Source organism: Diorhabda sublineata, chromosome 1 (genome assembly GCF_026230105.1).
Source record: "Diorhabda sublineata isolate icDioSubl1.1 chromosome 1, icDioSubl1.1, whole genome shotgun sequence".
Taxonomy (NCBI): Eukaryota; Metazoa; Arthropoda; class Insecta; order Coleoptera; family Chrysomelidae; genus Diorhabda; species Diorhabda sublineata.
In genome coordinates, this window is record NC_079474.1 from 9,352,632 (window position 1) to 9,378,837 (window position 26,206).

Consider the following 26,206-nt stretch of genomic DNA (forward strand, 5'->3'; position numbering starts at 1 on the left):
TAAGATTGGTTTACCACGTATGTTTATGTTTCGAGTCATTTTTATGTTCAATATTGCTAGGTTTAACTATATAGTTTCAGTTTATACAGTGTTTTCACTTATGATAATTCTTTGAGGTGACATTTTAAAAGATCAAACAAAAAATATTATTTTCAAAAAGAATTCATTATTTTAACTATGATCTAATGCCATTAAAACATTCTTATGACGTCACTGAAGTAGGATACGCTCGTAAGGAGCATGAGACAAAAATCATTTTTTATTAGCGAAAAAATAAATTGAAACACAGAAACACCGAGTTTATTGGATGCTAATTAAATTTCACTTTAAACTAAATTGAGGAAATATGAAAAAGGAAGTATTTCCAAAAATTTTATTCATTAGATTTTACAAAACATTAAAAATGTGTGAATTACTAAATAATCTAGATAAAAAAATTAAAATGGTAAACAACACAAACATACTGAAATTCTGCCTGCAGTATCAGAATGTTATCGTTTCGAAAAATTAACCATTAACCACTAACCAACATTCTCTTTCCCGACCTTCTTCGATTTTCCCTAAACATTGAAAACAATTAAATTTTGAAATGTACGAAACTAAAACATAATAGTTAGTAAGGATATACTCTAATTTTAAAAAGTTTATAGTATATAGGAATATTAATATTAAATATTCAAAAATAATTCTGTACCTTGAAACAAAAAGGGCCAATGTCTATTTTCGTCAAATGACAGGAAACCCAATTTAAATTTGAGGAATTGGCCATTTTTGCATTTCCAGTAAATAACTTTGGCCGTGACAAAATATTTGAGTTTCAATGATCTAATAATAAGAGGACTTTGGTCCTTTTAACAATTACTATATGTCGCATCCTGAATTCAATTGTGCATTTAACTCAAATTTTGAAATTTTGGACATTGGCCCTTTTTGTACAGATTATTGATATGAGGAAAATTTCCAAGCCACAACAAAATAATCGATGTTGAACTGAAATTTCGGTTCAAAATCCAATTCTTCACTCAGGATTTTTCATCTTCTATTTAATACTGCTATCCCTCCACTGTGAGAATAATGCTAGAGAGTAAAATATAAAAATAAAAAATTTTCTCGTACGTTACGAAATCAGAACTTCTAAATTATACATTCGAACATTATGAATTTTCAATGGTGATTACATATGACCACGTAGTGTGTTTGACAAAATAAATAATTCTACGCTATCATCTGAAGGCCAGGGGCGGCTCATACCCAATGGTTAATAATCCATAATTTTTACAGGGAAAATCTGTACAATCTAAGAATAGCAAAAATAAATTTTTCAATCGATTTTTCAACAAAAAGGTAGGTACTCTTTGTTCAACACGATGAAATTTATGGTTTAGGAGATATGTAGATTTTTAGGTGGTTGTACATGCCAAGGAAACTGTTCGCCATAAAGAGATATTCTGAAGAAAATTATCATAAATTGTGATTGGAAATACAAGAAGTATTAAAAAATATGGATCTACTAAATTATATAAAGTTCAAAGAATATTCTCCGTAGAGATTTATTTTTTTTTGTTTTTATTTGATAAGTTGTAGGTTAACCAACTGAATTTTTCTACATTTCAATTTTTTCCTTAAGTATTCAGTATTCAGGTCAATTAGAAATGATTGATTGTGTTTCAATACCTTCTGTAAATATTTCATCACGAACGGTTGCTTTAGCATATTCAACGAGCTAAATATCCCCCCATTGGGCATGAGCCGCCCCTGGCATTCAGATAGTAGTGAAGAATTTTTTATTCCGTAAAACACACTAAGTGATCTTACGTATTCATTCATTAAAAATTCATAATGTTTGAGTGTATAATTTAAAATAAATAAATATGAAATATTTCAAAACGTCAATTTTTATCCTGGATTAAAAAATTATTCAAAAAAAAACTAGTTTTAAAACAGGAGACCTAAAATTATTATTATTATTATTATTATTATTATTATTATTATTATATATAGTTTTTTCTAATAATTTTTTATAAAAGAAAGATAAAAATTGACGTTTCAATTTATTTCAGTCTTTTGCAAAATATTTGAACTGATGGAATAATTATAAAGAGAGAAATAATTTATAAACAAAAAATCATTACAATTTGTAGACAAAATTGTATAAACTGGAAAACAAATACAAAAATTAACTAAATAAGATACAAATAAAATGAAATTTCAATATACAGAAGAAAACCACAATGGGTAACAAAATTAAAGGTAATAGTAATAGGTAATAATTAGTATATATGGCACCATGATTAAAAGGTGATTATGTCACTGGATATGGCCCTATGACGTACCGTGAGATCAGGGTTGCTCCAAGAGAAACTAGTGTTGTGTTTAAATAGACATATTATTTCACCACTGATGTCTAGATAAGCGATGTCGTTTATAAACAGAAGAAACAAAATAGGGGCTAGTACTGAGTCTTGGCTTGCAAGAAGACATCGTTGTATCAACCCTTACAAGCTAACTTCTGTTGGTAAGGTACGACTCAATCCATGCGAGAGGTATTCCCCTGAAATCATAGTACTGCAATTTGTTGACATGAAATATTATGATTTACACAATCGAAAGCTTTAGAAAAATCACAAAAAGTTGTTGCAGTGGAGTGATAGCTGTTTAGGCTAGAGTAGACATTATTAAGCAGGGAGAATATAGCATCATATACCCAAATTGATGGGTAGTAAGTTTTTTAAATTAAAACAGAAATGATAAAAGCCCCTTCTTCACAAATCTTTCTATGATCTTAGATAACGTGGGAAGGAGTGATATTGGGCGATCATTCAACGCTTTTTTTATATCTCCTCCTTTGTGCAGACGTATATATTGATAGCCGTCTTGAGGCAATCGGGAAAGGTACTATTTTGAAATGAAACATTAATTAAAGTGGTAAGGTGATTTAATGTGCAATCGGGCAGACTCAAAAACATATGTAGGTAATGTAAGTTCAACATTTCCAGATGAATATTTATTTTTTGTCATTAATTGTATTGCGAAGCTCTGCTAAAACTACGGGCATAAAGAAGAAACTGTAAGTATTGGCATCAGGGAAATATAAAAGCATATCATGAGAAGGAGTTATAGAATTTCATACATTTTTGGCTACATTCACGAAGTAATTATTTCTTAGATCATTCACAATGGACCATGTTTTTTTAGAAAGCTTGCAAGAATTGGCGAGTCTCCTATTATAATGAATATTTTTGGCAGCCTTTATTGTCTTATAATAAATTTTTCTGTATAGTTTCACAATTTTTGAAGAATACACTATCCGAGAATTTCCTTAGGTGAGATAAAGATTGCATGTTCTTTGTTATTTAAATATAAGTTCTGATTTCGCAACTTTAAATGCCTACAACTCAGAAACTAATTTGAGAAGATGTTTTTGTCACAGCATTATTTTCACGTCATCTACTCAGTCCTGAACTTTTTCCGTAAAGTCCCGGAACACCCTGTATATTTAGTTAATACTCACCTACGATTTAAGAGATTTCCTAAAAGTGACTTTTTTCTCAACGTTTGATTCTATTTTGGCATTGCTATCAACTAATAAGTTATAATAAGGTGAATTTAATAAATTCTCTCTAACTTTACGAAGTGACGACATCAATTTCGTTTCTTTCCCAGAAAATTTATTACAATTTGAACGAACTTGCATGTTAGTGATTCCTTCAGTAACACTATTTCTTCTTAGAAGTTTACGTGATTCTTGAAGTCTTGTTGGGATGGAACTGCTACCAACTTTTTCTTTCGAAGTCGGAAATGCACTGAAACTAATATAACAAGAAAATTTTCAGAACCCAAATTACGACATTTCCTAGTCATACAGTGTTTTCTCAATTGTCTATTCAAATTATAATAAAAATAAAATAAGATACAAATGAATAAATCAAAAATTGATTTGAAACTAAGACATTATCTACCTTGGTCTTCTTGGTTTTGAAGTTGTGGGAGTACCATTTGATTCTTTACTCAAGTTTTCTGGGTTACTTCGCTCACTCAAAGAGTTTGATCTAGAAAAAATATATATATATATTATTGAAGATTTTCAATATTTTAAACTATTTTAGGATTAAAATTTCTCTAGAATAATTAAACATTTCACAAATTGATTATTGTTTTATTTGAAGATACGCCTACATGTACTTTATGTGACAATAGAAAAACTTACCTTTCGAGGAAGGATTTCCTTGATTTATATTTAAAGGAGCTATTATTACTGATATCACTTTGATACACCAGGGTAGGTGTAGAAGCTGCTACTGGTTTCAATTTGGGTTCCTAATTAAAACAATGAAACAAAAGATATGTTGATAGAATATTATCAATTTATTTAATAATAATAAAGATATCATTGTAAAGAGATTAGAATAGTAACTTCAATATATTTTCCGAGCTTTCGAATACTTACGTATTCATCGTCTGGGAAATAATTAATTAAGATTTCTGGTGATTTTTGATATTATTGAAGCTTGTAAAAATTTTTAAACTAATAGAATTCAAAATTCAATATTCAAATTGACGTTGATAGAAATGGGTCCTGTCCAGCTAAGATAAAATTTAAAAATTCGGCGAATTCGCGCGACACCTTTAATCTGTTTTTGTAGACTTTAGACTTTAGTTATATAAATGATTTTTGTGAACACAGTTAGTTCAGTTTTGAATAAATCGTCGTAGTGAAGAAAACGTATGAGTAAAAGTAATTGCAGTAATTAGAACTTAGGAGACAGTGTTTATTAATTCATCCCTCTAATAGAAAGAGTGTAAACAAATACGAAAAACGTTACAATATTATATTTATGCTATAAAAGCGAAACCAGTTCATTTGAACTAACATCAATTATGTAAAAAACATGTGTACCAATAATTATTAGACACTCACATTCATAGGTGTACTAGTTTTCTTTGATTGAAGTTGTACAGTTTTGTGCTCATGTCGTTCTGGTGTAGTAGAGCCTATAAATATAAAAAAAAAACAATAGACCATTGAATATATATTAGAATAGTAACTGTAAGAAATGGGAACACCTTTTTTCATCTCCTTGATTGATACAACTGCTCTCAAAGGTCCTTTTTTCACTCCAAATGTTTCAGACTTGGTTTTCCTTTTAGCTCCGAATGAAGATGATCCATTACTATCATTACTTTTAACAGAACAGTTGCTATTGTTTTGATTTAGTTTTCCAGGAATTATTTTTGTATTTGATTCCGAATTACCGGATGATTCAAGCTTTCTTAAGGAATCTAAATAAATAAGAATAAACAAAAATAACTTTTTTTTAATAAGTTCACTTCACCCAATATTTCAAACACTTAAATGCAGATTTCACGAAAACTACTATAAAGTCAAGTTGTGCTTAAATACAATGATTCGCATTTTTCTTATTTGTATCACCTACAAATTATCATTAGCAACAACAATAAACGTGATCCGGGATAGTTTACGAACATTTAATTCAGTTCAGGATCGGGTTAACCTGATAATAGTTTCCGACAATTCCTATTATAAAAAAGTCACACTAAAGACCCTAAAGGGTAAAACTGAATATTAAACTTAAGCTTAAGCTATGATTTAAGCTCCAGTTTAAACCCAGAATAAACAATATTGCTCCATTTTACAGGTTATAGTTAAACAGACACTTTCTGCGAGATTTCAAAAGTATAACCAAAACGTTATCCATCAGATATCTGTTTTAAAAATAAATTGTTTCAGAAAGTTGTATGAACAAAAATAAACAAAGAAAAATTTACAATTGAAATTTATCTAGCAATGAAGTAGTACTTTTGGTTAATCTTGCGAAAAAATACAAGGAAATGTTTTCCAAAGAAGTACAACAAATTTAAAAAATTAATGGATAACTTTTTGTTTTCTCGGCGCGTCGACAATGTTTATAGTTTCTTCATCATCATGGTCGAGTTCATTAAATGTCTACTCTAGCCTAAACAGCCATCACTCCACTGCAACAACTTTTTGTGATTTTTCTAAGGCTTTCCATTGTGTTAATCACAATATTTTAATCAACAAATTGCAGTTTCAGGGAACACCTCTTGCATGCTTAAAGTCGTACCTTACCAACAAAAGTCAGCTTGTAAGAGTTAATAAAACGATGTCTTCTTGCAAGCCAATAGAATTTTGTTACTTCTTTTTATCAACGACATCGCCTATCTAGACATCTGTGGTAAAATTTGTCTATTTGCAGATGACATTAGTTTCTCTTGGAGCAACCTTGATTTCACAGCACTTCATAGGACCTTATCAAGTGATCTAATCACCCTTAAATCATGGAGCGATTCTACTCTTTTCTGTCTCAACGTTTCTGCAACCAAAGTTTTATCATATGAAAATACACTGCTGCCTTTTTTATTAAATTAAGTTCTTTCTGATTTCCAAAGAACTGAACTTAATCATCTCCTTAATAGTCTATTATGCTCTTATTCAGTCGCCTCTCCGATATGCTCTTCCCTTCTGGCGTAAGTGTGGTGCTACTCAATTTGAGCGAATCTTTCAGCTACAAAAGAGAGCTGTTAGATATTTACCCGAACTAAAGAGCAGGGCTCACTGCAGGGACTTCTTCAATTGATTAAAAATTCTGACTCTTCCTTCCTTATTCAACTTTGAATCAGTTTGCCTAATTCGTAAGCAAGCTTATCCAATTTCAGGAAGGACGTTGCACGGTTATCCACTTAGGAACGCGTTCAGAATTAGTTAAATGCTCAATATTTAATACTGCAAAAAAATGCACAATCACTTGCCAATTGAAATTAAGCTCTATATTATCTTTTCCCGCTTTTCGCAATAATTTAATGACATATTTACTGGAAAGTGCCTTCTACTCTGTAAACGACTTCTATTCTGATAATAATATTCAATTCTGGGCATGCTGCATACTGGTTGGATTTTTGCTATGCACTTATATACGACTTATATACTAATTATTGCCTATCACTATTACCTATAATTTTGTTACTCATTGCGTTTTTTCCTGTATTTTGAAATTTTCTGTCATTTTTTTATTTTCATGTTTTTACAGTTTCTACAACAATTTTTTGACAATAAAGCATTTCTCTCTCAAATATGAATTGAGAATTTTCAATCATTCTACTAAAACCCTTTATAAAATTGTAAAAACGTAAACAGTATGCAAAAGTTAAGTTGGGATCCTCCATTTCATATTAAACTGAACTTTAAACTACCCCCAGATCGCCAGTAACGTTTAAATGCAAAATAAATATATGAATAAATGAATATTGAACAAAATAGATACTTTGTTCGATCACAATCAGGAAAAATTACTGTAAAGTATAAATCAAAATATTTTGGAAAAAATGTTTAACAGGTTATAACTGCTCAAATTCTTAATTACCTATCCGGACACACTACGAAAACATACTAACGATTAGAAAATTAGAAATTCGGATAATATGAGATTGCTCAAAAAGGTATCTGTGGATGTTGATATCAGTAGATTTTTCAAAGATTCTAAGCTTGTGTTGATATTTTAATTAAAATTATTTTTTAATTATTTAAAGTAAATGGAAGTGATACCTGATTTTTTTTCGTAGTTTGTTTCTACATTGGAACTCGGTTGGTCTTTATAAGATTTATTATGTATTATCGATGAATGACCTGAATCTTCTAAAGCACCCTCTTTGCTGACATTAGCATTATTTAACATTTCAGCGAGATTATTCAATAATAAAAGACCCTCAGATTTTTGTTTCTCGCTTATATGTGTAGTATTGAATATGTCTGAAAGATTCTGTAAAATAAATATCATTTTTTTGATAGGATTTCAATCAAATTAATAACAATTGAATTGAAGAATAAACTAAAAATAAAACAATATACATTAAAACTTAATTAGATCTAGATTTATAAAGAAACTACTTTTAAAATGTAATTATGAATCTATCTTTTAAACAACTCTAATCAACTTAACACAACCATTCAAAAATTGGAAAAAAATCAAAACTTCATAGAAATGTGGACATTTTTTTTTAATTCAAATAAACTATACTTGCTAAAAATTTAAAAACTTAAATTACTTGTAAAATGTCTTTGGCTTCTCGAGATTTCCTTGAAGCGCTAGAAGATTTAGAACTTTTTCTATTAAATTCTTCATCGATTGGTATATTATTTGGTAACAGTTTATCGACAGTTTTGAATACTGATTCAGAAGTATCTACTGATTCCTCACTTTGTATACTTTCATCTATATCGGTAGGCCATTCTGGTTGTGGAGTTGAATCTAACGTACCATTTTTGAAACCTTAATAATAATAAAATGAATACAATCTTATACAAAAAATGATATTATAACTATACTGTTACTTACTTCCATTTAAAAAAGAACCGTCGGCGATTTTTTGTGCAATGTAATTACTTTCTATGAAGACAGAAACATGCTGCAAAATACGACAATAAAATTCACTGAAACAGTAGCAAATACATGAATTATAATTTTTGAATACAACAATTATTAACATTGTGATTATCATTTTTCTACATTTATTTTGTATTTGGAATAAATTAGAAACATGAAATGAAAACATTACTATTAGTATCTGTGTAGGTGACTCAGTTATTCTTACTAAAATACTGAAAGGGGTTAAGAACAAGTATAAAATAAAAATAAGAGGTATTGACGACAACTTCTGATTTATCAAGCAATCATAGGAATTATTGGATATATGGTTTGTATTGAACATTGGGAAAATTAGGGCGAAGCAACTATTATTTGAAGAAGCCAATCCAAAAATTTAAAAATTCTGTGTTAAAAATTGATGCACCTTGCTAAGTCAAACCGAGTTCAGCTCAAATTGAAGATCTAAGATTAACATCTTACACCATGAAATTACAATTATTAAAAATTCCAGAATCAAACAACCCCTTAAACAACTTAAAGCATTCAGAATAATATAAAACTTACGAGCATATCATCGTTATTATCATCAAATTCTAGTTTCCCAGGATGAATATTCTCAGACAACATCCTATTAGTATTAGCTGGTTTTCCGGTGCTCCAAAAAAATTGTCCCGCTTCAATAAGGTTATTTGAAACTTGTTGAGGTTGTGAATATGCTCTACTTCTAACCTCTAGGTCTGTAGTGGTAAAAAATTTTGCATTGTTAAAAATAGAATGGCTATGTGAGAAAACGCTATTTGTTTTATCACTTTTAGTTAGGGTGAATATTTTTGAAGGAAGATCCAAGCTAGTACTGTTGAATGATAAGCCAGAATGTAGAGATGTAGAAGATACAATTTGTGGAGAATGGCTACAAATTAAAAAACCAGTATCTAATAGTTTGATTGATTTGTTAACATTTTCAACAGAAGACAAAATAATATCTGATACTTTTTCTTTTTCATCGTCAAAATTAAGATTCAAATTATCGATTTGTAAAATACCCACTGACTCTCTACCAATATCAGAATTTTCTAGGTACAATATATTTTTAAAACTAAGTTGTTCTTTTTCTAAGATACTCAAAAAATTTGACTCTTTTCCAAATCCTGGATGTAAAATTCCCGATGATTCTCTACCATCTTGCAAAGGTGAATTGTTAACAGGTAGTATTAAATTACGTGAGATGTTGGTAAATTCTGGAGATGTTGCTAGACATGTACATGGCATCGCTGACTTGATTGAGCTTAAATTTTCCATAACTCAACTAAAAATAGTTCAACATAATATTTCATGAGGAAAAATTAGAATACTTACAAGTATAAAACATATACGAGTATGTGTAAAAAACAGGTTCGTTATCGGCCCTTTTCACGCTACACAAAATAAAACTATAGACTAGAGAGAATTATTTTTTACACTATAACTGCTAATGTTTAAAGAAAATCCCTATAAAACATTATAAAATTATTGATGAGCCTTTCGATAGAAATTTTAAAATAAAGGCAATACCTTTTCTGTGAAATTCTGGTAATATAAAAAATTCCTTTCTTTAAAAAACTTGATTTATTAGTTGCTTACAACTGGTAGTTTGAAAATTTTTTGTTTGTCAATAGGAGAAAGACCCATAATATTTATTTCTAAAATAACTTTTATTAATAATGATATGCAGGGTGCTATATATAATTCATAGCGACATACAAATTTCTCAACTACTTTGAGATATAATGTTAATAAACAACAAATAAAAAAATACTAATCATTTATATATTTCCTAATAGTTGCAAAAAATTGTCGTTCTTATAAACCAATTTTTTTACAAGTGATTTGAAAAGTAAATTCATTTACGTAGCCATAGAATTATGAATTACCTACGGCTACAATCTAAATTTATGTACAGGACGTCCTCGAAGTAGTTGAACAAACTAAATATACGACTTTTAAATTATGTTTAAACCATTCAAAAAGTATTACCTCTGATTAACGCATGAATAATAAATTTGATTTGATTAAAAATATTTACTATTACAATAACTAGAAACTATGAAAATAATTACAATAATAATATATGTTACTGGGGCAACACCTAGTTATATATTTATTAAAGTCAATTTGAATATTGAATTTTGAATTCCATGTGTTTAAAAATTTCTACAAGCTTTAAAAATATCAAAATCACCAGAAATCTTAATTATTTCCCAGACGATGAATACATAAGTATTCGAAAGCTCGGAAAATATATTGAACTTAGTCCATTTTGGTGTTTCCTATACTATATACTAATATTTTGACAATATTTTTTATATAAGAAAAAAAATCAGAAAACTTATGTAAGTGTACTAATAAGATGCTAAAAAAAGTACCTACTACAGTTTCGGAACTTTTACTCTACGAGTATATTATATATTGAAATAATATTCCCGTTTTTTGAGTAAAAAGGTCTCAACTTGACTTGATTAATACTGATTTAGTAACAAGTACCTTTTACTCTTCCAAGAGGAACTGCTTTCTCCTTGTCCTAAGAATTTGCAGTTAAATTGGCGTGCTTTCTACACTCAGATTCTACTAGGACTGGTTTTATGAACTCAAACTCGTACTAGCTTCCACTAATTCATTCACTGACTATTGCACATTGACGACGACCAAAGCAGTGATCATAAGGACCCTCCGACGAGATGGAAAATCTTTGGACATCGCTGATAATAATCCCTCAATATCTCTTACTAGAACCGCAATTTTTTCACACACATATATGGACGACATATTTAGTAGAGTCTCTGAATATAGTCAATTATGTTAAGTTAAACAGTAAAATTTTTCGCTTTTGTTGCTGTTTAAACCATTCCAACGTAGCTTCTTCAATACTTGGTTGTTCAGCCTCTCTCTTTCTTTCATAACTACAGTCACCTTCGTAAAATTGAGATGAAATTTTGTCATTATTTTTAAAAATCATTGACAATGTGATACTAGGGATGTCAAAGTCCTTTGCTCTATCTTGCTTATTCTTTTCACTTCGATCCACAGCTTCAATAACCTTCACTTTATCAGGAATGCTCAGAGATTTCAGACAAAAATTGTTTTCGAGTTAAAGAGGTTTTCAAGTTAAGGAGGTTCGAGTTGAGAGTTTCCACTTTATTCTAAAGCAATTGCAAAATTTCGTCACCATCCTTTCTGACTTATCACAGCTTTCGATTCCTCGACTTTTAATAGACAATAAATAAATTTTTATCGTGTCACTTAATGGTTTTTGTGATGCGAGCCAAGTCGCCTATAGTGCTTGCGAATATTTCGTACACTGATAACACAATGTCCTCCAGTACATTGAAGTAGTTGATTGTGATTTTTTTTTATTGTCATCCCGTTTATATTAAGTGATCCGTAACTGAAATTGTTAAGAATTTCATTTTTATTTATTATACTTTTTTCAGAACATTTGTTTTGTTTATTTTATGTTCCGGAGAGATCCGTTAGTAGAGTTTTTATGGTTTAAACCGTGATTAAAAGGATTGTACGAGTTATACACATAATTATTTATTCGTACAACAAATATTTATCATTGGATATGGCTTTATTATTCTTGGAAATATACTCTATTAAGATCAATACACTTTTGCATGCATTTCAACCAATTGTCGATTTTGGTGCCCCCAGAACATTTAAATTGAACGCATCAGCCGCTTCTTCTGGTGTAGAAAAACGTTGAAGTGGCAATTTATTTTTGATCTACGGGAATAAGAAGAAATAATCGAGTGCCTAACAAAGACTGTGAATGTGTGTGTGCTCAAAAACATTTTTGTTTGAACTGATTTGAGAGCTCGCATTGTCGTAGTGGAGAATGATTTGTCTTTCGCGATTGGTTTCCCTGATTTTTCCGAACACTTCTGGCAAACAAATGCTGGTGTACCATTCATAATTGACCGTGTTAAGTTGCTCTAATGGAACGCTGGTGACATGTCCAGTTATTCCGAAAAAACAGTGCGCGAACAACTTTTGTTGACAACCAATTTCTCATGCAATATTGAACGTATGAGAGTGGAATTAATGACCAAGTATGACTCAATTTTACGGTATGTCACATGACGAACTGGCATTATCAGTTAACGCACAGCATCGATGTTTTTTGGCACAACTGCTGATTTAGGACGATCTTCACAAAATTCATCTTGTTGGTTTAATCCACGTCGAAACTCATTGAAAATGATCGCACTAAATTGTTCGAGATTTAATTCCATTTTTTGACGAAGATGAATGTTTCAACCATCTGTAAATAACTCAAAAAGCTCTCGTATGACAACACATTCTAAGTACGTTCACCATTAAAATGTCAAACTTCCTAATGCAAATATCAGATTTGACGTATTCGCATCAGTGTTGCTACAACTCAAAACTGAGGTAGCAACATTTGTAATACATTGTGGGCAGTAACGGATTTAAATCGATTTTATGTATGGTTTTAATGTTAAAAATGAATTGTATCATTCTTTTTATGGATTTATTTGAAATATTTTTTGGAAAACTACTCATATTACATGATAATAAAAAAACTGGGACATCAGGTGTATTTTCAATTAAATAATATTGATGTAAATTTACCTCTTATGGTTATTTTTGGTGGAATAATTGTGGTTTCCATACACTTGAAATTTTTTATTGAAGGATATTGGAGACAGAAACGGATTTGGGCTCCATAACTCCATAGTAAAGTCATTTATATAGAAATAAATTGATTTCTTTAATTTGTACTTCGAGATCCATTTCTTCTTATTTTCGTGATTTTTAAAATTTTATTACGATGTATCTGATATAATCATAATTGTTTTCAAAAAATGGAGAACTTATCAATTCACTTATTTATGTTGTCAATACACTTAAAATTTATCACCTTTTTAGAAGACGGATTTAGATTAGATGGCTTCGATGAAATGGAGTCAAATTAAAGACGGAATAAATTCAAATTACGTAAAACTAAAAAATTCTCATGTCAAATTGAGAAAATAAAATTTTTGATTTAGATCTAATCGAATAATAAATGCAAAATTTTTAGCAAAACTGGGAAATGAAGTTTTTTTCTAAGTAATTAATATAGAAGTTAATTTCAATTTTCATGGTGTTTTGGTGGAGTAGCATTGGTATCTGTGCATTTGAAATTTGTCAATATAAAACGCTGTAGACAAAACGGATTAAGGTGAGAGTCTAATTAATGGGAAATTTGATGTATTTTCAGTTGAATAATTTGAAAATGGATTTAAGTGTCATTAGTTGTGTTTTGGTGAAACAGCAGTGGTCTCCATTCACTTAAAATTTGTGAATAAAACATTGCAAACCATGATGGATTAAGAACCGGGTGGAACGAATCATATTACAGCTTCGGTGACCCCGAGACACAATTCGAAATTATTTTCAGAATTTTATGGTCCACCACAAGAGGGCTTATTTGATAATATATAATTAAAAAATCAAAATTTTCCAAAACTCACTCAAATAAGTGGAACTTTATTTACGTAAATTTAATTTTTCTGTGCATTACAAAATATATAACTTCGAAGCAAATCAATTAGTAATATGAATGCCATAAATTTAATATATTTTATATATTGAGATTTCTCTTGACAAATTTCAAGAAAAATATAAAAGTTTTAATAGGTCTTTTAAAAGTTAAATAAATTGTCATCAAAATAGCGAAAAACATTTATCGTGATCTTTTTTCTGTCTCGAGATATCTTGAGAAATGTGTAAACGATGGGAATTTTTTTTAAAAAGTCAACAAACGGAAATTAAAAATTTATTCTGTATGGAAAGTTCTCTTATATAGGTCTACTCACAGTAATTTAACCTATTCTCTAATAATCTTATTATCAGTGCCAGATGACGTAATCTAAAGGTAATGCTAATATTACTAACAATGAGAACAAATCATTAATTAAAACATGTAAAAAACAGCAGTTCCAATTTCTACAATTAAAATACTTCAGTTGCCTGTCGTATTCTCTCAATCATATCATCTCTTGTCGTGAGGTGTGAACGAAACCTAATATTTGGATCCACATATAGAATCTAAGCAAGTTAAATCTGGAGATCTCGGTGGCCAAAGAAATAAACTTCCACGTCCTACCCACCTATCATGTTATGCTAGATTAAAAAAAATAGGAAAATATATGAAATAATGTACTAGGCAACCACCATGTTTCTTAGAAAGTCTAAATATATTTTTCTAATCATTTGTTCACCTAGACTCCCAAACCACTTATGTATAGGCCAACGACCTGACGTTGGATCTCCGGCATCCACTCGTTTCTGACCAGTAGTGCATATTATGGCGATTTACTCTACCATTATTTTGAAACATAGCCTCATGTGTCCACAAAATTCGTGAAAATATTTCAGTATAAGTAACCTTCTGACTCTGATGTAAGATCATATGATTTGTTTGCAATCTAAAATTCCCACCATTTACACATTTCTTTAGATATTTTGGAAGAGAAAAAATATGTGGTCATGCGGTTTTCACATAGCCATATCATTTTAATGTCAATTTAGTTTATTCCTAAAATACCTACTTGAATTTCTCTAGCGAAATCACAATATCTGAAATATATCACACATAGCCTTCTAGAGTACACGTTGCTTACTTACAAGTATTTTTTCTTTACCATGTTCCTACTCTCCCCTACCTCTTATTTAAATAGGAAGACTTAAATCTCTATCGAGTTATTCTGGATTTTGTAAGTATATTTTTCAATTTTTAATTACTATCTTTTCATCATTTTTCAATAACTGATAAATTCAGATTAATGTCATTCATTAACTTTATCTATAAGACAAATTATTGTTTTCCAAAGTTTAATCGGAAGTGGCCAATCGAAACAATGATATATAAATGTATTTTTACAATTAGAAACCTTATGTTTTTGTTAAACGTTTAAAATGACTTTAATAAATTTATTTAAATTATTTTTTTTAATAGAAATATTCGTTGATATCAATTATACGTATGCTGACGATACTATAGTTGAAATAGAATCAGGAAAAATCAGAGGACATATTTTAAAAAGTGAAAACGGCAATGATTATTACGCTTTTCAAGAAATTCCTTACGCAGCTAAGCCAATAGGAGAAAACAGATTCCAAGTAAGTATACGACGTTATAATGGGATATTTGTTAATATAATATTAATAATACTTAATTTATTTGTTGTACTTATCTGTATGCACCTGTTTTCCACTCCAAATTAATTTTTTAACAACGAAATTCAAAATATTCCGAAATTTCCAAAACTATAATTTTTTATTGATTTTTTTTATATCTGTACTAATTTCATATAGTTATAATTTTAGTCTGGGCGATAAAATCGAAAACTCAACTTAAATTTTTCTCGACGCTTTGGCTTTCACTTTGAAGCCATTATCAAGAGAGTATGGGGGTAGGGTGGTTATCCCATCATTCACAAGAAGTGATCCAATTCCGTGATCTCAATTTTCCTACTCCACGCAACGGATTACCCTTTTTCCAAGGCCTCAATCTGCATACTACTTGGAATTTCACTGAAGAAATGCAAAATAATAAAAATAGAAGTGAAAAGTAATATACCTACCATCGAGAATACCGTGGACATTAACACTATCACTATTAGTTTTGAACTTACTGGTAAAAAAATAAAGGTCACGAAAAGAATAAAAAAGTGATGGCTACAATAGTTTCAGACTGCGAGGAGGTTACTATATTCGAATTTGGCTTCACTGATATTGGACACTCACCATAGAAACCTGATTTGTCTTCGTCCGACTATTTTCTAGTCACAAAGCTAAAGACCGAGTTAAAGTGTAAAATATTTAACAACGATTATTAAACAGTCGGTGTACCAATATTTTTATTCATCATATTTTTAATGAAGCATATAAGCTTTAATCAAACGTTCTGAAAAAGTGTGTGGAAATAAAAGAAGATTTTATTGAGAATAATCACAGTTTTTTTATTCATGAGCTGCCAATAATGAGATTATTCTCAGTAATATTGGAACTTTTCGAAAAACTATTTTTGAGAAGGGAAAATCTTCAGTAGAAAATAAAGTCACTTTACACTCATCCCAAATGTGGTTTAGGCATGAGAAACTCATAACTGATGCTTTCGTACACTGGAGGCTTAGAAACTTATACTGTCAACCAGACGAAAACTAAGTTTGTCCCAAAACTTAAGTAGAGGCTATTCAATACAAGCAGATGAGCAGATTTGGAAAGAAGCTACTTGTGCTATTGGAATGGATTAGAATTGGTATAGAACAGAGTATTAGATTATAAGGAAATACTATTCAAAAAGATCTTGAGTTCCAAAATTAAAGTTCAAAAATTTCATAAGTGTCAATTATGATTTTTTATTTAATTTATATCGTATTTACGTCATCACTTAATTCAGTTATAATTTATATTATTTGGATATTTTTTAATGGATAATTTTCATTATCTTTATGATCAATACAACTAGATGATTAGTCCAATAAATTATTCAATCTTTGAGATAAATTTTTTTCGAAAAACTTCACTCTACTTATTTAAATAAAATCTCAAACACTCCACATTAATCAAAATACAAGGTTTTTCGATGTAGAAATTTACTCTCTACGGTGATTACATATGTATATCACCATAAAAATGGCAATATAGCTTACAAAATCAAAGCTAAGCAAGGAAACGAGACAGGAGAAATAACTCCTACTTCTTTAGAACCCATTATACCCTTTCGAGTGTCAGCGCATTGGGATTCTGCTTTCCATTTTCCTGTTACCCATTTTTTCCACTCATTTATATCCTTTGCTACTTCATTTATTTGCTGTATTGTTTTTTCTTCCCTCTCATCTTTCCTACTCGTAACTAAGTTTTCCTTTCTTTCTAGTTTTTGTTATCTTTTCATGTTATTTTTTTTATTGACAACCATCCTTCCGTATTTCTTGATATTTACTTCCATTCTCAGGTCTTCTATTGTCATTATCCATATGTTTACTTTTTCTTCTTTTTTAAAAAATATTTTATATTAATATTTATTTTATATTTGTGACGTATATTATTGGCGGGAGGGGTGATAAATGTAAGAAATTTGACTTCTCGAGGGGTGTTAAAGAAATTGTTATTATTGGCACTGGAGCAGGCAGAAAAAGTTGAATGATGTTTCCAGGTTGACGGTAACCTCTGGATCTCCGGTTATCATGTCTTGCATTTAAGTAGCTTGGAAGTTTTTTATTTCGATAACTTCTTGAATCATTCTGGACTTGAAAAGCGAAGTATGTTGTTTTAGTTCTATTGAAATCGATTTGTCCGGTATGGAAGCGATGTTGAGCAGTGGCAAAGGAAATATCTGAATTACTTTCATATGACTTTCTTTATTAATACAGTTGAGATGAATGATAATAGTCATTACATCTCATGATGAGTATCCTCTTGAATATTGACTCGAGTGTTAGGATCTCTTCTTGGGGGTTTGGTGTTTGTTTTTCTGTATGTTTTTGTTTTAATTATGTATTATTATTAATCTAACCTATCTATTTATCAGTTTTTTCGGTTTCCTGTGTTTCCTGTGTTGTTTGTTTTTAGTACTTTTGTGGTCCAATGACTGTTCTTAGCTTGATATTTTGTTGGTCCTGTATTTTCTTCTTGCTCATATCTCAGGTGTATTGACCTAGTTGGTATCTAAATCAAATTTTCTTATATTTTTAAGCTTCCTAAACCTCCAGAGCCGTGGTCAGGTATTTTGGATACGACGAACAACACAAAAATCTGTTACCAATATACAAAAAAATACGCAAATTTGGAAATTAGCGAAGATTGTTTGTATATTAATGTATATACACCCCAAGTAAGTTTTTTTTTACAAATTCTGTCACCTTAGAACAACAAAACAATCGAAAAAAAATTATTACAGAAACCAAGTGATGCTAAAGTTCTACCAGTACTGCTTTGGATCCATGGTGGGGGATTTGTAAATGAATCCAGTACATTTGAATACTATGGACCAAAATACATTATGGACCATCGTGTGGTGGTTGTTACTTTTAATTATCGCTTAGGACCTTTTGGTAATTCTCTCAAAATTTTATCTAATATAAAATCGGATGTTCGACTTTTTCTATAGTTACTAAATGCATTTATCTTGTTTATCTTATTAATTTATTGATTTCTTTTGCTTCTTATTTGTGGTATAATCGAATAATACAAAGTCCAACTGATACATAGTACAAAGTCAATCAAATTTAAACGAATGTTTGGTATTTGTGCATGATTCAGCAATTATAGCATTCCGTTTGGAAACCTATAATAGGAAAACGTTAAGCGAGATGAAATTAACCACATATTTCTTACATAGTTCGTGGAAGCTACCTTTTCATGGTCAGAAACATCTCAACTGAATAAGTTTGTTAATCCCTGTTGCGTCGAAGTCATTTCAAGGGAGAAGAGAGAAGTTTTTTGCATAAAAATGTCACTCAGTGATGATATAAAAGTGCATAATTACATGTCCGAATCAAGGCGTGCAAGAACAGAGTGAAGAATGATAAACAAATAGAAATAAAACATTTTTATCAACGGCGGTATGGTAGAAAGGTTTTATAGATTGGAAGGGTGTTTTACTAATAGAAATCTATTACTGGGATCTCATGGATCAAGTTGAGCTTTAGTGTTGACGCAAGAGATGACTTTGTTCTACAACGACAACGCCAGTTCCTGAACAGTTACATACATTGGGGACAGTGAATTAGATAATACTTCATCATCTATGTTATTGTTTCCTTTACATGTTTGTACCTTCCTAGCAAACACTTTAAGGCAAATGATTCTACGGAATACAGAATGAAAAAAGTGCAGTTCTTTGTTAAATAAATTTTGTTTACATGAAAGCTAGTTTAAATTTGATTGGCGCTTGTATCTTTAACTTGTATCTCTTTGATACTCAGCAATTAAAACAATGTTTTAGGATTCGTTGGTACTGATGACGGTGTTATTCCGGCTAATATAGGTCTAAAAGATCAGTTGTTTGCTATACAATGGGTTAACAGAAATATTAAGGCCTTCAGTGGTAACCCCTATCAAGTTACCTTAGTTGGAGAAAGTGCTGGATCGATCTCAGTTGGGTATCACCTTTTAGGACCTTGGGTTGACGACAAACGTTAGTATTTTATTCGCATATACTCGAAAAAATAGGAAAAACTTAAAATTTGATTTTTTTCTTCTTTTTTGTTCTAATAGTCATTCAATTCCCTACCAATTCCATTAGTTTACCGTACATTTTTTGTCGGAGAATTACGAGCAGATCATGTGCTTTAGGACCTAGTGTAATGAGGTCACAAATGTATATTATTGGTGTACTTCATAATTCTCAATCGCTGCCACTGTTCTCTGATGATCAGTGTAGTTACTACAACTATTGGACCATGTAAAATTCGTAATAAGACCTTCTTTTTACAATATATTCTTTAGTTGCACCTACTGATGTTTGATGTCGAAAGAATTGTTGTAAAACGAGACATAGGAATATATTTTTTAGAAATATTTCACGCCGCCATAATGCAAAGTGGAAGTCCAGTTGGTATTGAATTGAAAACACAAAACACTACTAATGAAGCCTACAGGCTTGCACAAGTTCTAGATCCCACGTTTAACTCCAGCGATTCGCGCGACATTTTGAAATTTCTCCAAAACGCCACCGCTGAAGATATTTTACATGTAAGTATATTCCTACTCACACAAATAGATTTTTTTAAATATGCTTTATTTGAAAAGAGTCCATATTATTAAAGAAGTCTTATATTTGTTACTGTTAACGTTTATCCAAAATCACAAACACTAATTTGGGGAGTTATCTTTCTTTAACGAAAATACTACATTTTTTATATTGATATGAACTTTTCATCGTTTCTTGTACGTTGTCCATTTTTTACAATACCTCAAACTAACACAAAGGGGGTCTTATAAATAATGTCGGTTTTCATGTGTGAAAATTGTACGTCTCCATTAAAACATAACGTAACTTGTCTCTAATTCTATGAAGAATCAATCCAATTGCTTCACTTTCTTTCAATTCATTTATTTTATCTATTTACTTATTGGAACCTTATTGGAAACAAAAGTTCAAAGAGGTCGTGACACTAAAAAAATATGTGGAATTGAACGAAGAAAAACGTTCTTGAGCCACAGCGTTGATTTAATTGTTTTAATTTTTGATATCTGACGCTTGATGTTCGCGCTCAAGTCGTCCACATGCCTGGAATATTAAGGTTACAAGAGAAGCAGTAGAAAATCAACCTAGTACCAATATAGTACCAATTATTGTATTGTATTGGAGAAATATCCAAGTTTATTTAACCCAAAGCGGGTTCTTTTACAACAATGCTAAATCTAATACTGCGAAAATTACGCGGAAGAAGATCGTTCCGAATTCCTACCAAATCAATTACTTAATGCGGACCTTGCACCGTCAGATTACTATTTATTTCAATCCACGGCTAATATACTGAGTGGAATAAAAAGGAGACGATTGAAATGTTTGCTGAACGTTGGGCTCAAACCATACCAAACCAGAATACTTGGAATATCAAAGCTTTATTTTTGTATAATTATTTAATAAGCGAAATGAACATTAGGAACTGACTTTATTCATGAGACACCCTCTATAGTGAACATCCATAAATGCTCATTTAAATCATAAGAATTTACATAATTGATTATTGAAATCATCAAGTTTGGTTATTAATGAAATAACTAGAGGCTGGATAAAGTGGTCTATCAATGAGATAAAAACAAATTTTCACCCACCGAAGGGTTTCCTAGTGAAGATTTTATCATTACCTGAATAGCTACAAATCAGCTTAAAAGTACTGTCACTCACTTTCATCGTAGCAGTTAGCTCTATTTTAAAGATAGATTTCCATGGAATCAGATCATCTCAATCTTTAGTGTTGCATAACAGTCGAGTTAGAATGAGAAGGATCCACTGTTAATAGCTGAAAATGAAGCGTTGCAGATACACGCTTTCTGATAGGTCCCACTTAAAACTAACCAAGATCGATTTCCTAGCTAATCACGTATTTTTAACGTCACTAAACGTTTCCTAAAGTATATGAATCCTCCACTGACGATTACGAGGTCTGCTGTTCTTTCTTTTCCATGCGCCATCGGCTTTTCAATGGTTCGTAATGCCCATTGCTTGTTCAGAAAGACAGAAGTCCCGTCTATGCGTATATTCGCTTGTCTCATGTCAGGTGTTTCCAGCCAGAAATAACTATCACAGACTTCTCAGAGATATACATCTGGTTTTTACAAGAATAGACTCTGGGTGCTGCTTCGTTGTGTTTGCATTCCACCAATTGCCTTAAGCACACTGTTTCATCTTTTATGGCGCTCTGCTATCCAAAGGAAATGTATAAGAGTAGAGGATTCATACACATTTCCATAGCTAGACTTAAATTATTGATATCATTTCAGCAGATACGAATGTTTACTCATTTATAAACTTCAAAAACTGATGATTATTTTGTTTAAATGTAGTCGGGAGTAACTGGTGCTGCGGTTATAGAAAAAGACGGACCATTTTCACACGAAGGTTTCCCTTCGTTCTTAAACCAAAATTATAAAAAAGTTCCTGTTATAATAGGATTCAATTCGGAGGAAATGGCGTTTTTAGGTGAGTCGATCGATTATAAAAAGAAGTAATAATTCTTATGTTAACTTTATCAATGTACGTAACCTATCTCAGTGATATTCAGTTATAAGTAGTTAAAAATAAGATCAATGCGTTGAAAATTAACTAAAATATTAAAACAGGCTTATTAGGAACGTCTTATAAAGTCTATAAACAGACCATTTAATTCAAGTTATCTTCTACATTTCGTCAGCTTTATTTTTTGTAAGGAGGATTTAGTGATACTAAAAATATCGTAATACTTTGTTTCACAATAAATTCAGTTTTTGAGAAGAAGGAGTCATTTCGCTGAGAAAATGTTCGTAACTAAAATAAAAATAAAAATATATTAATATATTAATCGTGAATATTCCACAGTTTATAGTAAAAATGAAACCCAGTATGAGAAATTCGACGCAGATCCTAGTTTATTGGTTGATAAATTGATAAACATGTCTCCCGAAAACCGAACAATTGCTGGTACTTTATTAAAACAACTATACACACAGAATACGAGTTTTGAAGAAAATTATGGGGGATATATCAGGGTAAGTATTATTATAAACCAAAGTCGAAATCAATCTTTACGATAAAACAGTTATTTATAAAACATATATTCGATTTTCATAGATTTGTGTATTTGTTTGAACTATTGACAACAGCGCGATAGATTTTCCCTCGACACTTTAAATGTTTTATCACCCCACCTGATCCTTGCTTCTTCAGATCCAATCCGGAACTAGTTACAGGCGTCAATATTTGATTCTAATATACGAGGGCAGCCCAATAAGTACTTGCCTCATCACTCGATAACGCCCGTATAGAAATAGCAATTTACTATCATGTGGTGCATTTTCAAATATTGTAGTTAAAATTTAGGCTTTTTCGGACTCGTAGTTTTATTTTGAGTGAGGATATTAGAAAAATTTACATTTTGCTTATGAAAGTGGATCAAAGAAGATTTAGATGCTAGATGGTGATTATTGTCATTCGAAGGGGATTGTTACGAATTGTTGTAACGAGTTTGAAACTCAATTTTTGATAAGCTAGGTCTAGATTCCCCACAAATGGCGGAAATGCCCGATCTCGTAATGGCAGGTAACAAACTGAAGGTACGCGGAATAGATGGGGCAATGTGCATTTCAAAAGATCATGAGAATTGTGAATTGTATGAAATTTTGGATGAGAAGAAGTTGTTGAGACTCGTTTGCTCATTTAGGACAACAATCGCAACTCTGAGATCTTTTTAGAGCAGTGTGTAAGTTTCGTGACAGTCTACTAAACATAGATCCACTGTTACAGTCCAGAAACAATGGACTTTACTTTATATAAAGCGAAGACTGTCCTATAAACCAGAAACATGATAGCCACTGTTTTCTCGGATTCACAAGGTGTTATTTACATCGACTCATATCTCCACTCTCGTCATGGCCAAATTAGTCGAGTTAGGCCACGAACTGCTATTCCATCAACCTTAATTCCCATGTTTGGCTCCGTTTGATTTACATACACGAGATTTGAACTCGCGCTGCTTATTTTTCTTTCCGAAATTTAATAAGCCTATCGCTGGGTAGAAATTTGCGTACATTTCTCAAAATTTGGCAAAATTGGTCATATTAGGCCAGGAATTGCAGCCCCATTAATCTCATTTTCCAGTTTTATTTCCACGAAACTTCTTTTTGTATCTAAATATGAAAAAGTCGCTTTCCGGGGAGAAATTTCAATCCATACATCAGATTTACTTATTCCTTATCCTCCAGATTTCACCACGAGCGACTTCTTTTTGTTTCCAAACATAAAAATTCATTCATCGGGGTTAAATTTGAGTCAATTCTTCAGATTTGGCCTTCTAAACTTGAAAAAGTCACTTTTCGAACAGGAATTGGATTCTAATGAGACCGCCACGATTACCGACTTTGCAGATCTCGAGAAAACATATTTTCTCAGTCGTTTTACTTAAGTTAAATCATTATTGAGTCAAGTGAATAGAACTAAAAAGAGACTATGCGAGACACTGAGAAAAAAAGGGAATTCACTGCGTATGGCATTATTTTGGGCATTTGTAACGAAGAAAATAACATAAGCAGAATTCTCGTTCCTCTGAGGCAGCTACATTTAAAAAACAATTGTATTTACACAGTTCGTAAAGTTAGTTAAGTTATCGATATTACCTCAATAATTACATCGACATTAATTCCCCCTTTTGCGCTGCTTCTGGTTCCTGACCTAGAAATGAATATGTCATTTAAATTTTTATGAAATAAAACTAATTCTGGTATGAAGTGTGAACTTACAAAGTGTGAAAACCTGATGGCTACCTTGTGGTAAAGAAGCGCGTTTACCGTAAGTTTCTGCAAGTTATTTGTTGAATTTAAGATTATTATTTCCAGTTTCATTAAGAAATAGTTTATTAAAAAGTTCCTGCATAAGTTAAAATCGATTGATCTCCCTACAGCCACCACTTTGACAAAAAAACTGTTCTCTTAGATTGCCTAACAGTTATTAATATTTCTTATGATTTTAGTATATCAGTGACAATTCGTTCACTACAGCTACGTGTAAACAAGTTGAGTTAGCTTCCTCCGAGGCTCCCTATTATTTATATCAATTTTCTTATAAAGGTGAAATAGGAGGGATGACGTCAATACTGCCTTTATTACCACCAAGTAAATAATTATAAATTTTTTATTATTATGCACCTGTTATTATTGAATGTGTATTATAGACACTGGTAATGTAGGCCACGCTGAAGATTTACATTATATGTGGGACGATGGTTCGAATAGCGACCTTAGTCAATTTCCTGAAGAAGATGGCGTAATACTACACCGTTACGTTCAATTATGGACAAATTTCGTTAAATACTTGTGAGTAATTGACAAAATAATCAAATTTTTTCTTTGAGTTAATTATTTCACAATTTATAGCGTCCCAACCCCCGAACCCGTTGGTAATATCACTTGGTTACCTTCCGAACCATCGACACTTAGATATCTGAATATAAATTCGACTTTCGAGATGTTGGACCACCCAAGGCAGTACCAGCAAGTTAAAGAAATATTAGAAACATACATGGAACCACCTTACACGGTTTTTAAATAAGAAAATCCCGAAAATAAATGGTATAAAGTGCTTTGAGTGAAAATTATTATTTTACCCTTCTCCTTCCATAAAAACGTAAAAAAAACTACTAAAACAAGCAGTAATCCAACAAGATCCTGTATTATAAATACCAATAGTTCAGCATAAAAGTTATATACGATTTATTACATAAGTGACAGTCGAATATTTTAATATAAACCTATAACTAAAAGGGTTGACCATATTCGTTGTATTAAAACATCAAAACTACTTTGAAACAAACTATTTAGCAAATAATAGAATAAGTAGTTAGAATTGGTTTCAATAATCCGACGACTATGTTCGAACGAACGCCTGAATATTAAGACATTTATTTGTTTACAGACCGCTCTTAAATACTTAAACCCGAGGAATCAATCATATAGGATGCGGGTCCCTATTAAGATCGTGTGCCATAAATTTTAATGAATACAATAAACCTTGAGTTTAAGTAGCTAAATTTATTATTCTCCACGGTCACATTAATATAATGCAGACATTTGGTAATCCGAGAGGATACGTTAATGGAGGGTAAAAATAAGGAACGTTATTGTATCCTTCAACTTAATGACTAACAGATTCATACACATCACTGTCTGGGTTACATTTGTGGAATGTTTTTAAATTTATATAATTTTAAATTGGAAATCAAAACAATACCAATAAACACTATGGACATCCCAGAAAAAAATCACCTGGACTAACAAGACTAAATACTTTCATTTTTGGGACATCTGTGGGTAGTTAATAGAAGCTTAACCTAGTTTGTGGGGGGCAAACACCTTTTCCGCGATATCTAGGAAATTATGCGTCCTATAAAAAATTCGTGAAGTTTTGCCCTAACTTTAAAATTATAGTAAGCAATGAAGGGTGAATATTTTTATAAAAATTTTCTTTTTTGTTCTATAACTTTTTTTATATATATTGAAAAAAAAAATACATCAGACCAATTTTGTAGATGATCTTCTGATGACAATTTTTCACT

General features: G+C 31.0%; 2 protein-coding genes across 3 annotated transcripts; one reads left to right on the plus strand and one right to left on the minus strand.

Annotated features, from left to right (window-relative positions):
* Positions 1-361: 361 nt before the first annotated feature.
* On the minus strand, positions 362-10,265 carry LOC130451948 (putative uncharacterized protein DDB_G0291812). Of its 2 annotated transcripts, XM_056791306.1 has the most exons (13): positions 10,143-10,265; positions 9,954-10,081; positions 9,759-9,890; positions 8,967-9,708; positions 8,373-8,442; positions 8,083-8,306; positions 7,583-7,796; positions 5,065-5,280; positions 4,919-4,992; positions 4,208-4,317; positions 3,960-4,049; positions 3,512-3,809; positions 362-560 (listed from the first exon to the last, which is right to left on the minus strand). In XM_056791306.1, the coding sequence occupies exons 4-12, from the start codon at positions 9,699-9,701 to the stop codon at positions 3,512-3,514; spliced, it is 2,031 nt and encodes a 676-aa protein (XP_056647284.1). In that variant the 5' UTR covers positions 9,702-9,708; positions 9,759-9,890; positions 9,954-10,081; positions 10,143-10,265; the 3' UTR covers positions 362-560. The 2 variants fall into 2 exon arrangements, with proteins under 2 accessions (XP_056647284.1, XP_056647287.1); XM_056791309.1 differs by having other exon boundaries at positions 9,954-10,265.
* A 5,068-nt stretch (positions 10,266-15,333) lies between these two features.
* On the plus strand, positions 15,334-25,236 carry LOC130451956 (juvenile hormone esterase-like). The gene is made up of 10 exons (XM_056791317.1): positions 15,334-15,569; positions 18,148-18,285; positions 18,352-18,505; positions 19,399-19,590; positions 19,969-20,147; positions 21,969-22,104; positions 22,480-22,649; positions 24,626-24,767; positions 24,827-24,968; positions 25,029-25,236. The coding sequence occupies exons 1-10, from the start codon at positions 15,366-15,368 to the stop codon at positions 25,201-25,203; spliced, it is 1,632 nt and encodes a 543-aa protein (XP_056647295.1). The 5' UTR covers positions 15,334-15,365; the 3' UTR covers positions 25,204-25,236.
* The last annotated feature ends 970 nt before the right edge of the window (positions 25,237-26,206 follow it).

Excerpts from the sequence above, each read along its gene's own strand:
- LOC130451948 (XM_056791306.1), bottom strand. The coding sequence starts at position 9,701 with ATGGAAAATTTAAGCTCAATCAAGTCAGCGATGCCATGTACATGTCTA. Across the intron at positions 8,307-8,372 it reads CGGTTCTTTTTTAAATGGAA|GTTTCAAAAATGGTACGTTA; the intron begins GTAAGTAACAGT and ends ATTATTATTAAG. Across the intron at positions 4,050-4,207 it reads AGGAAATCCTTCCTCGAAAG|ATCAAACTCTTTGAGTGAGC; the intron begins GTAAGTTTTTCT and ends TATTTTTTCTAG.
- LOC130451956 (XM_056791317.1), top strand. The coding sequence starts at position 15,366 with ATGACTTTAATAAATTTATTTAAATTATTTTTTTTAATAGAAATATTC. Across the intron at positions 15,570-18,147 it reads TAGGAGAAAACAGATTCCAA|CTTCCTAAACCTCCAGAGCC; the intron begins GTAAGTATACGA and ends TATATTTTTAAG. Across the intron at positions 18,286-18,351 it reads TTAATGTATATACACCCCAA|AAACCAAGTGATGCTAAAGT; the intron begins GTAAGTTTTTTT and ends AAATTATTACAG.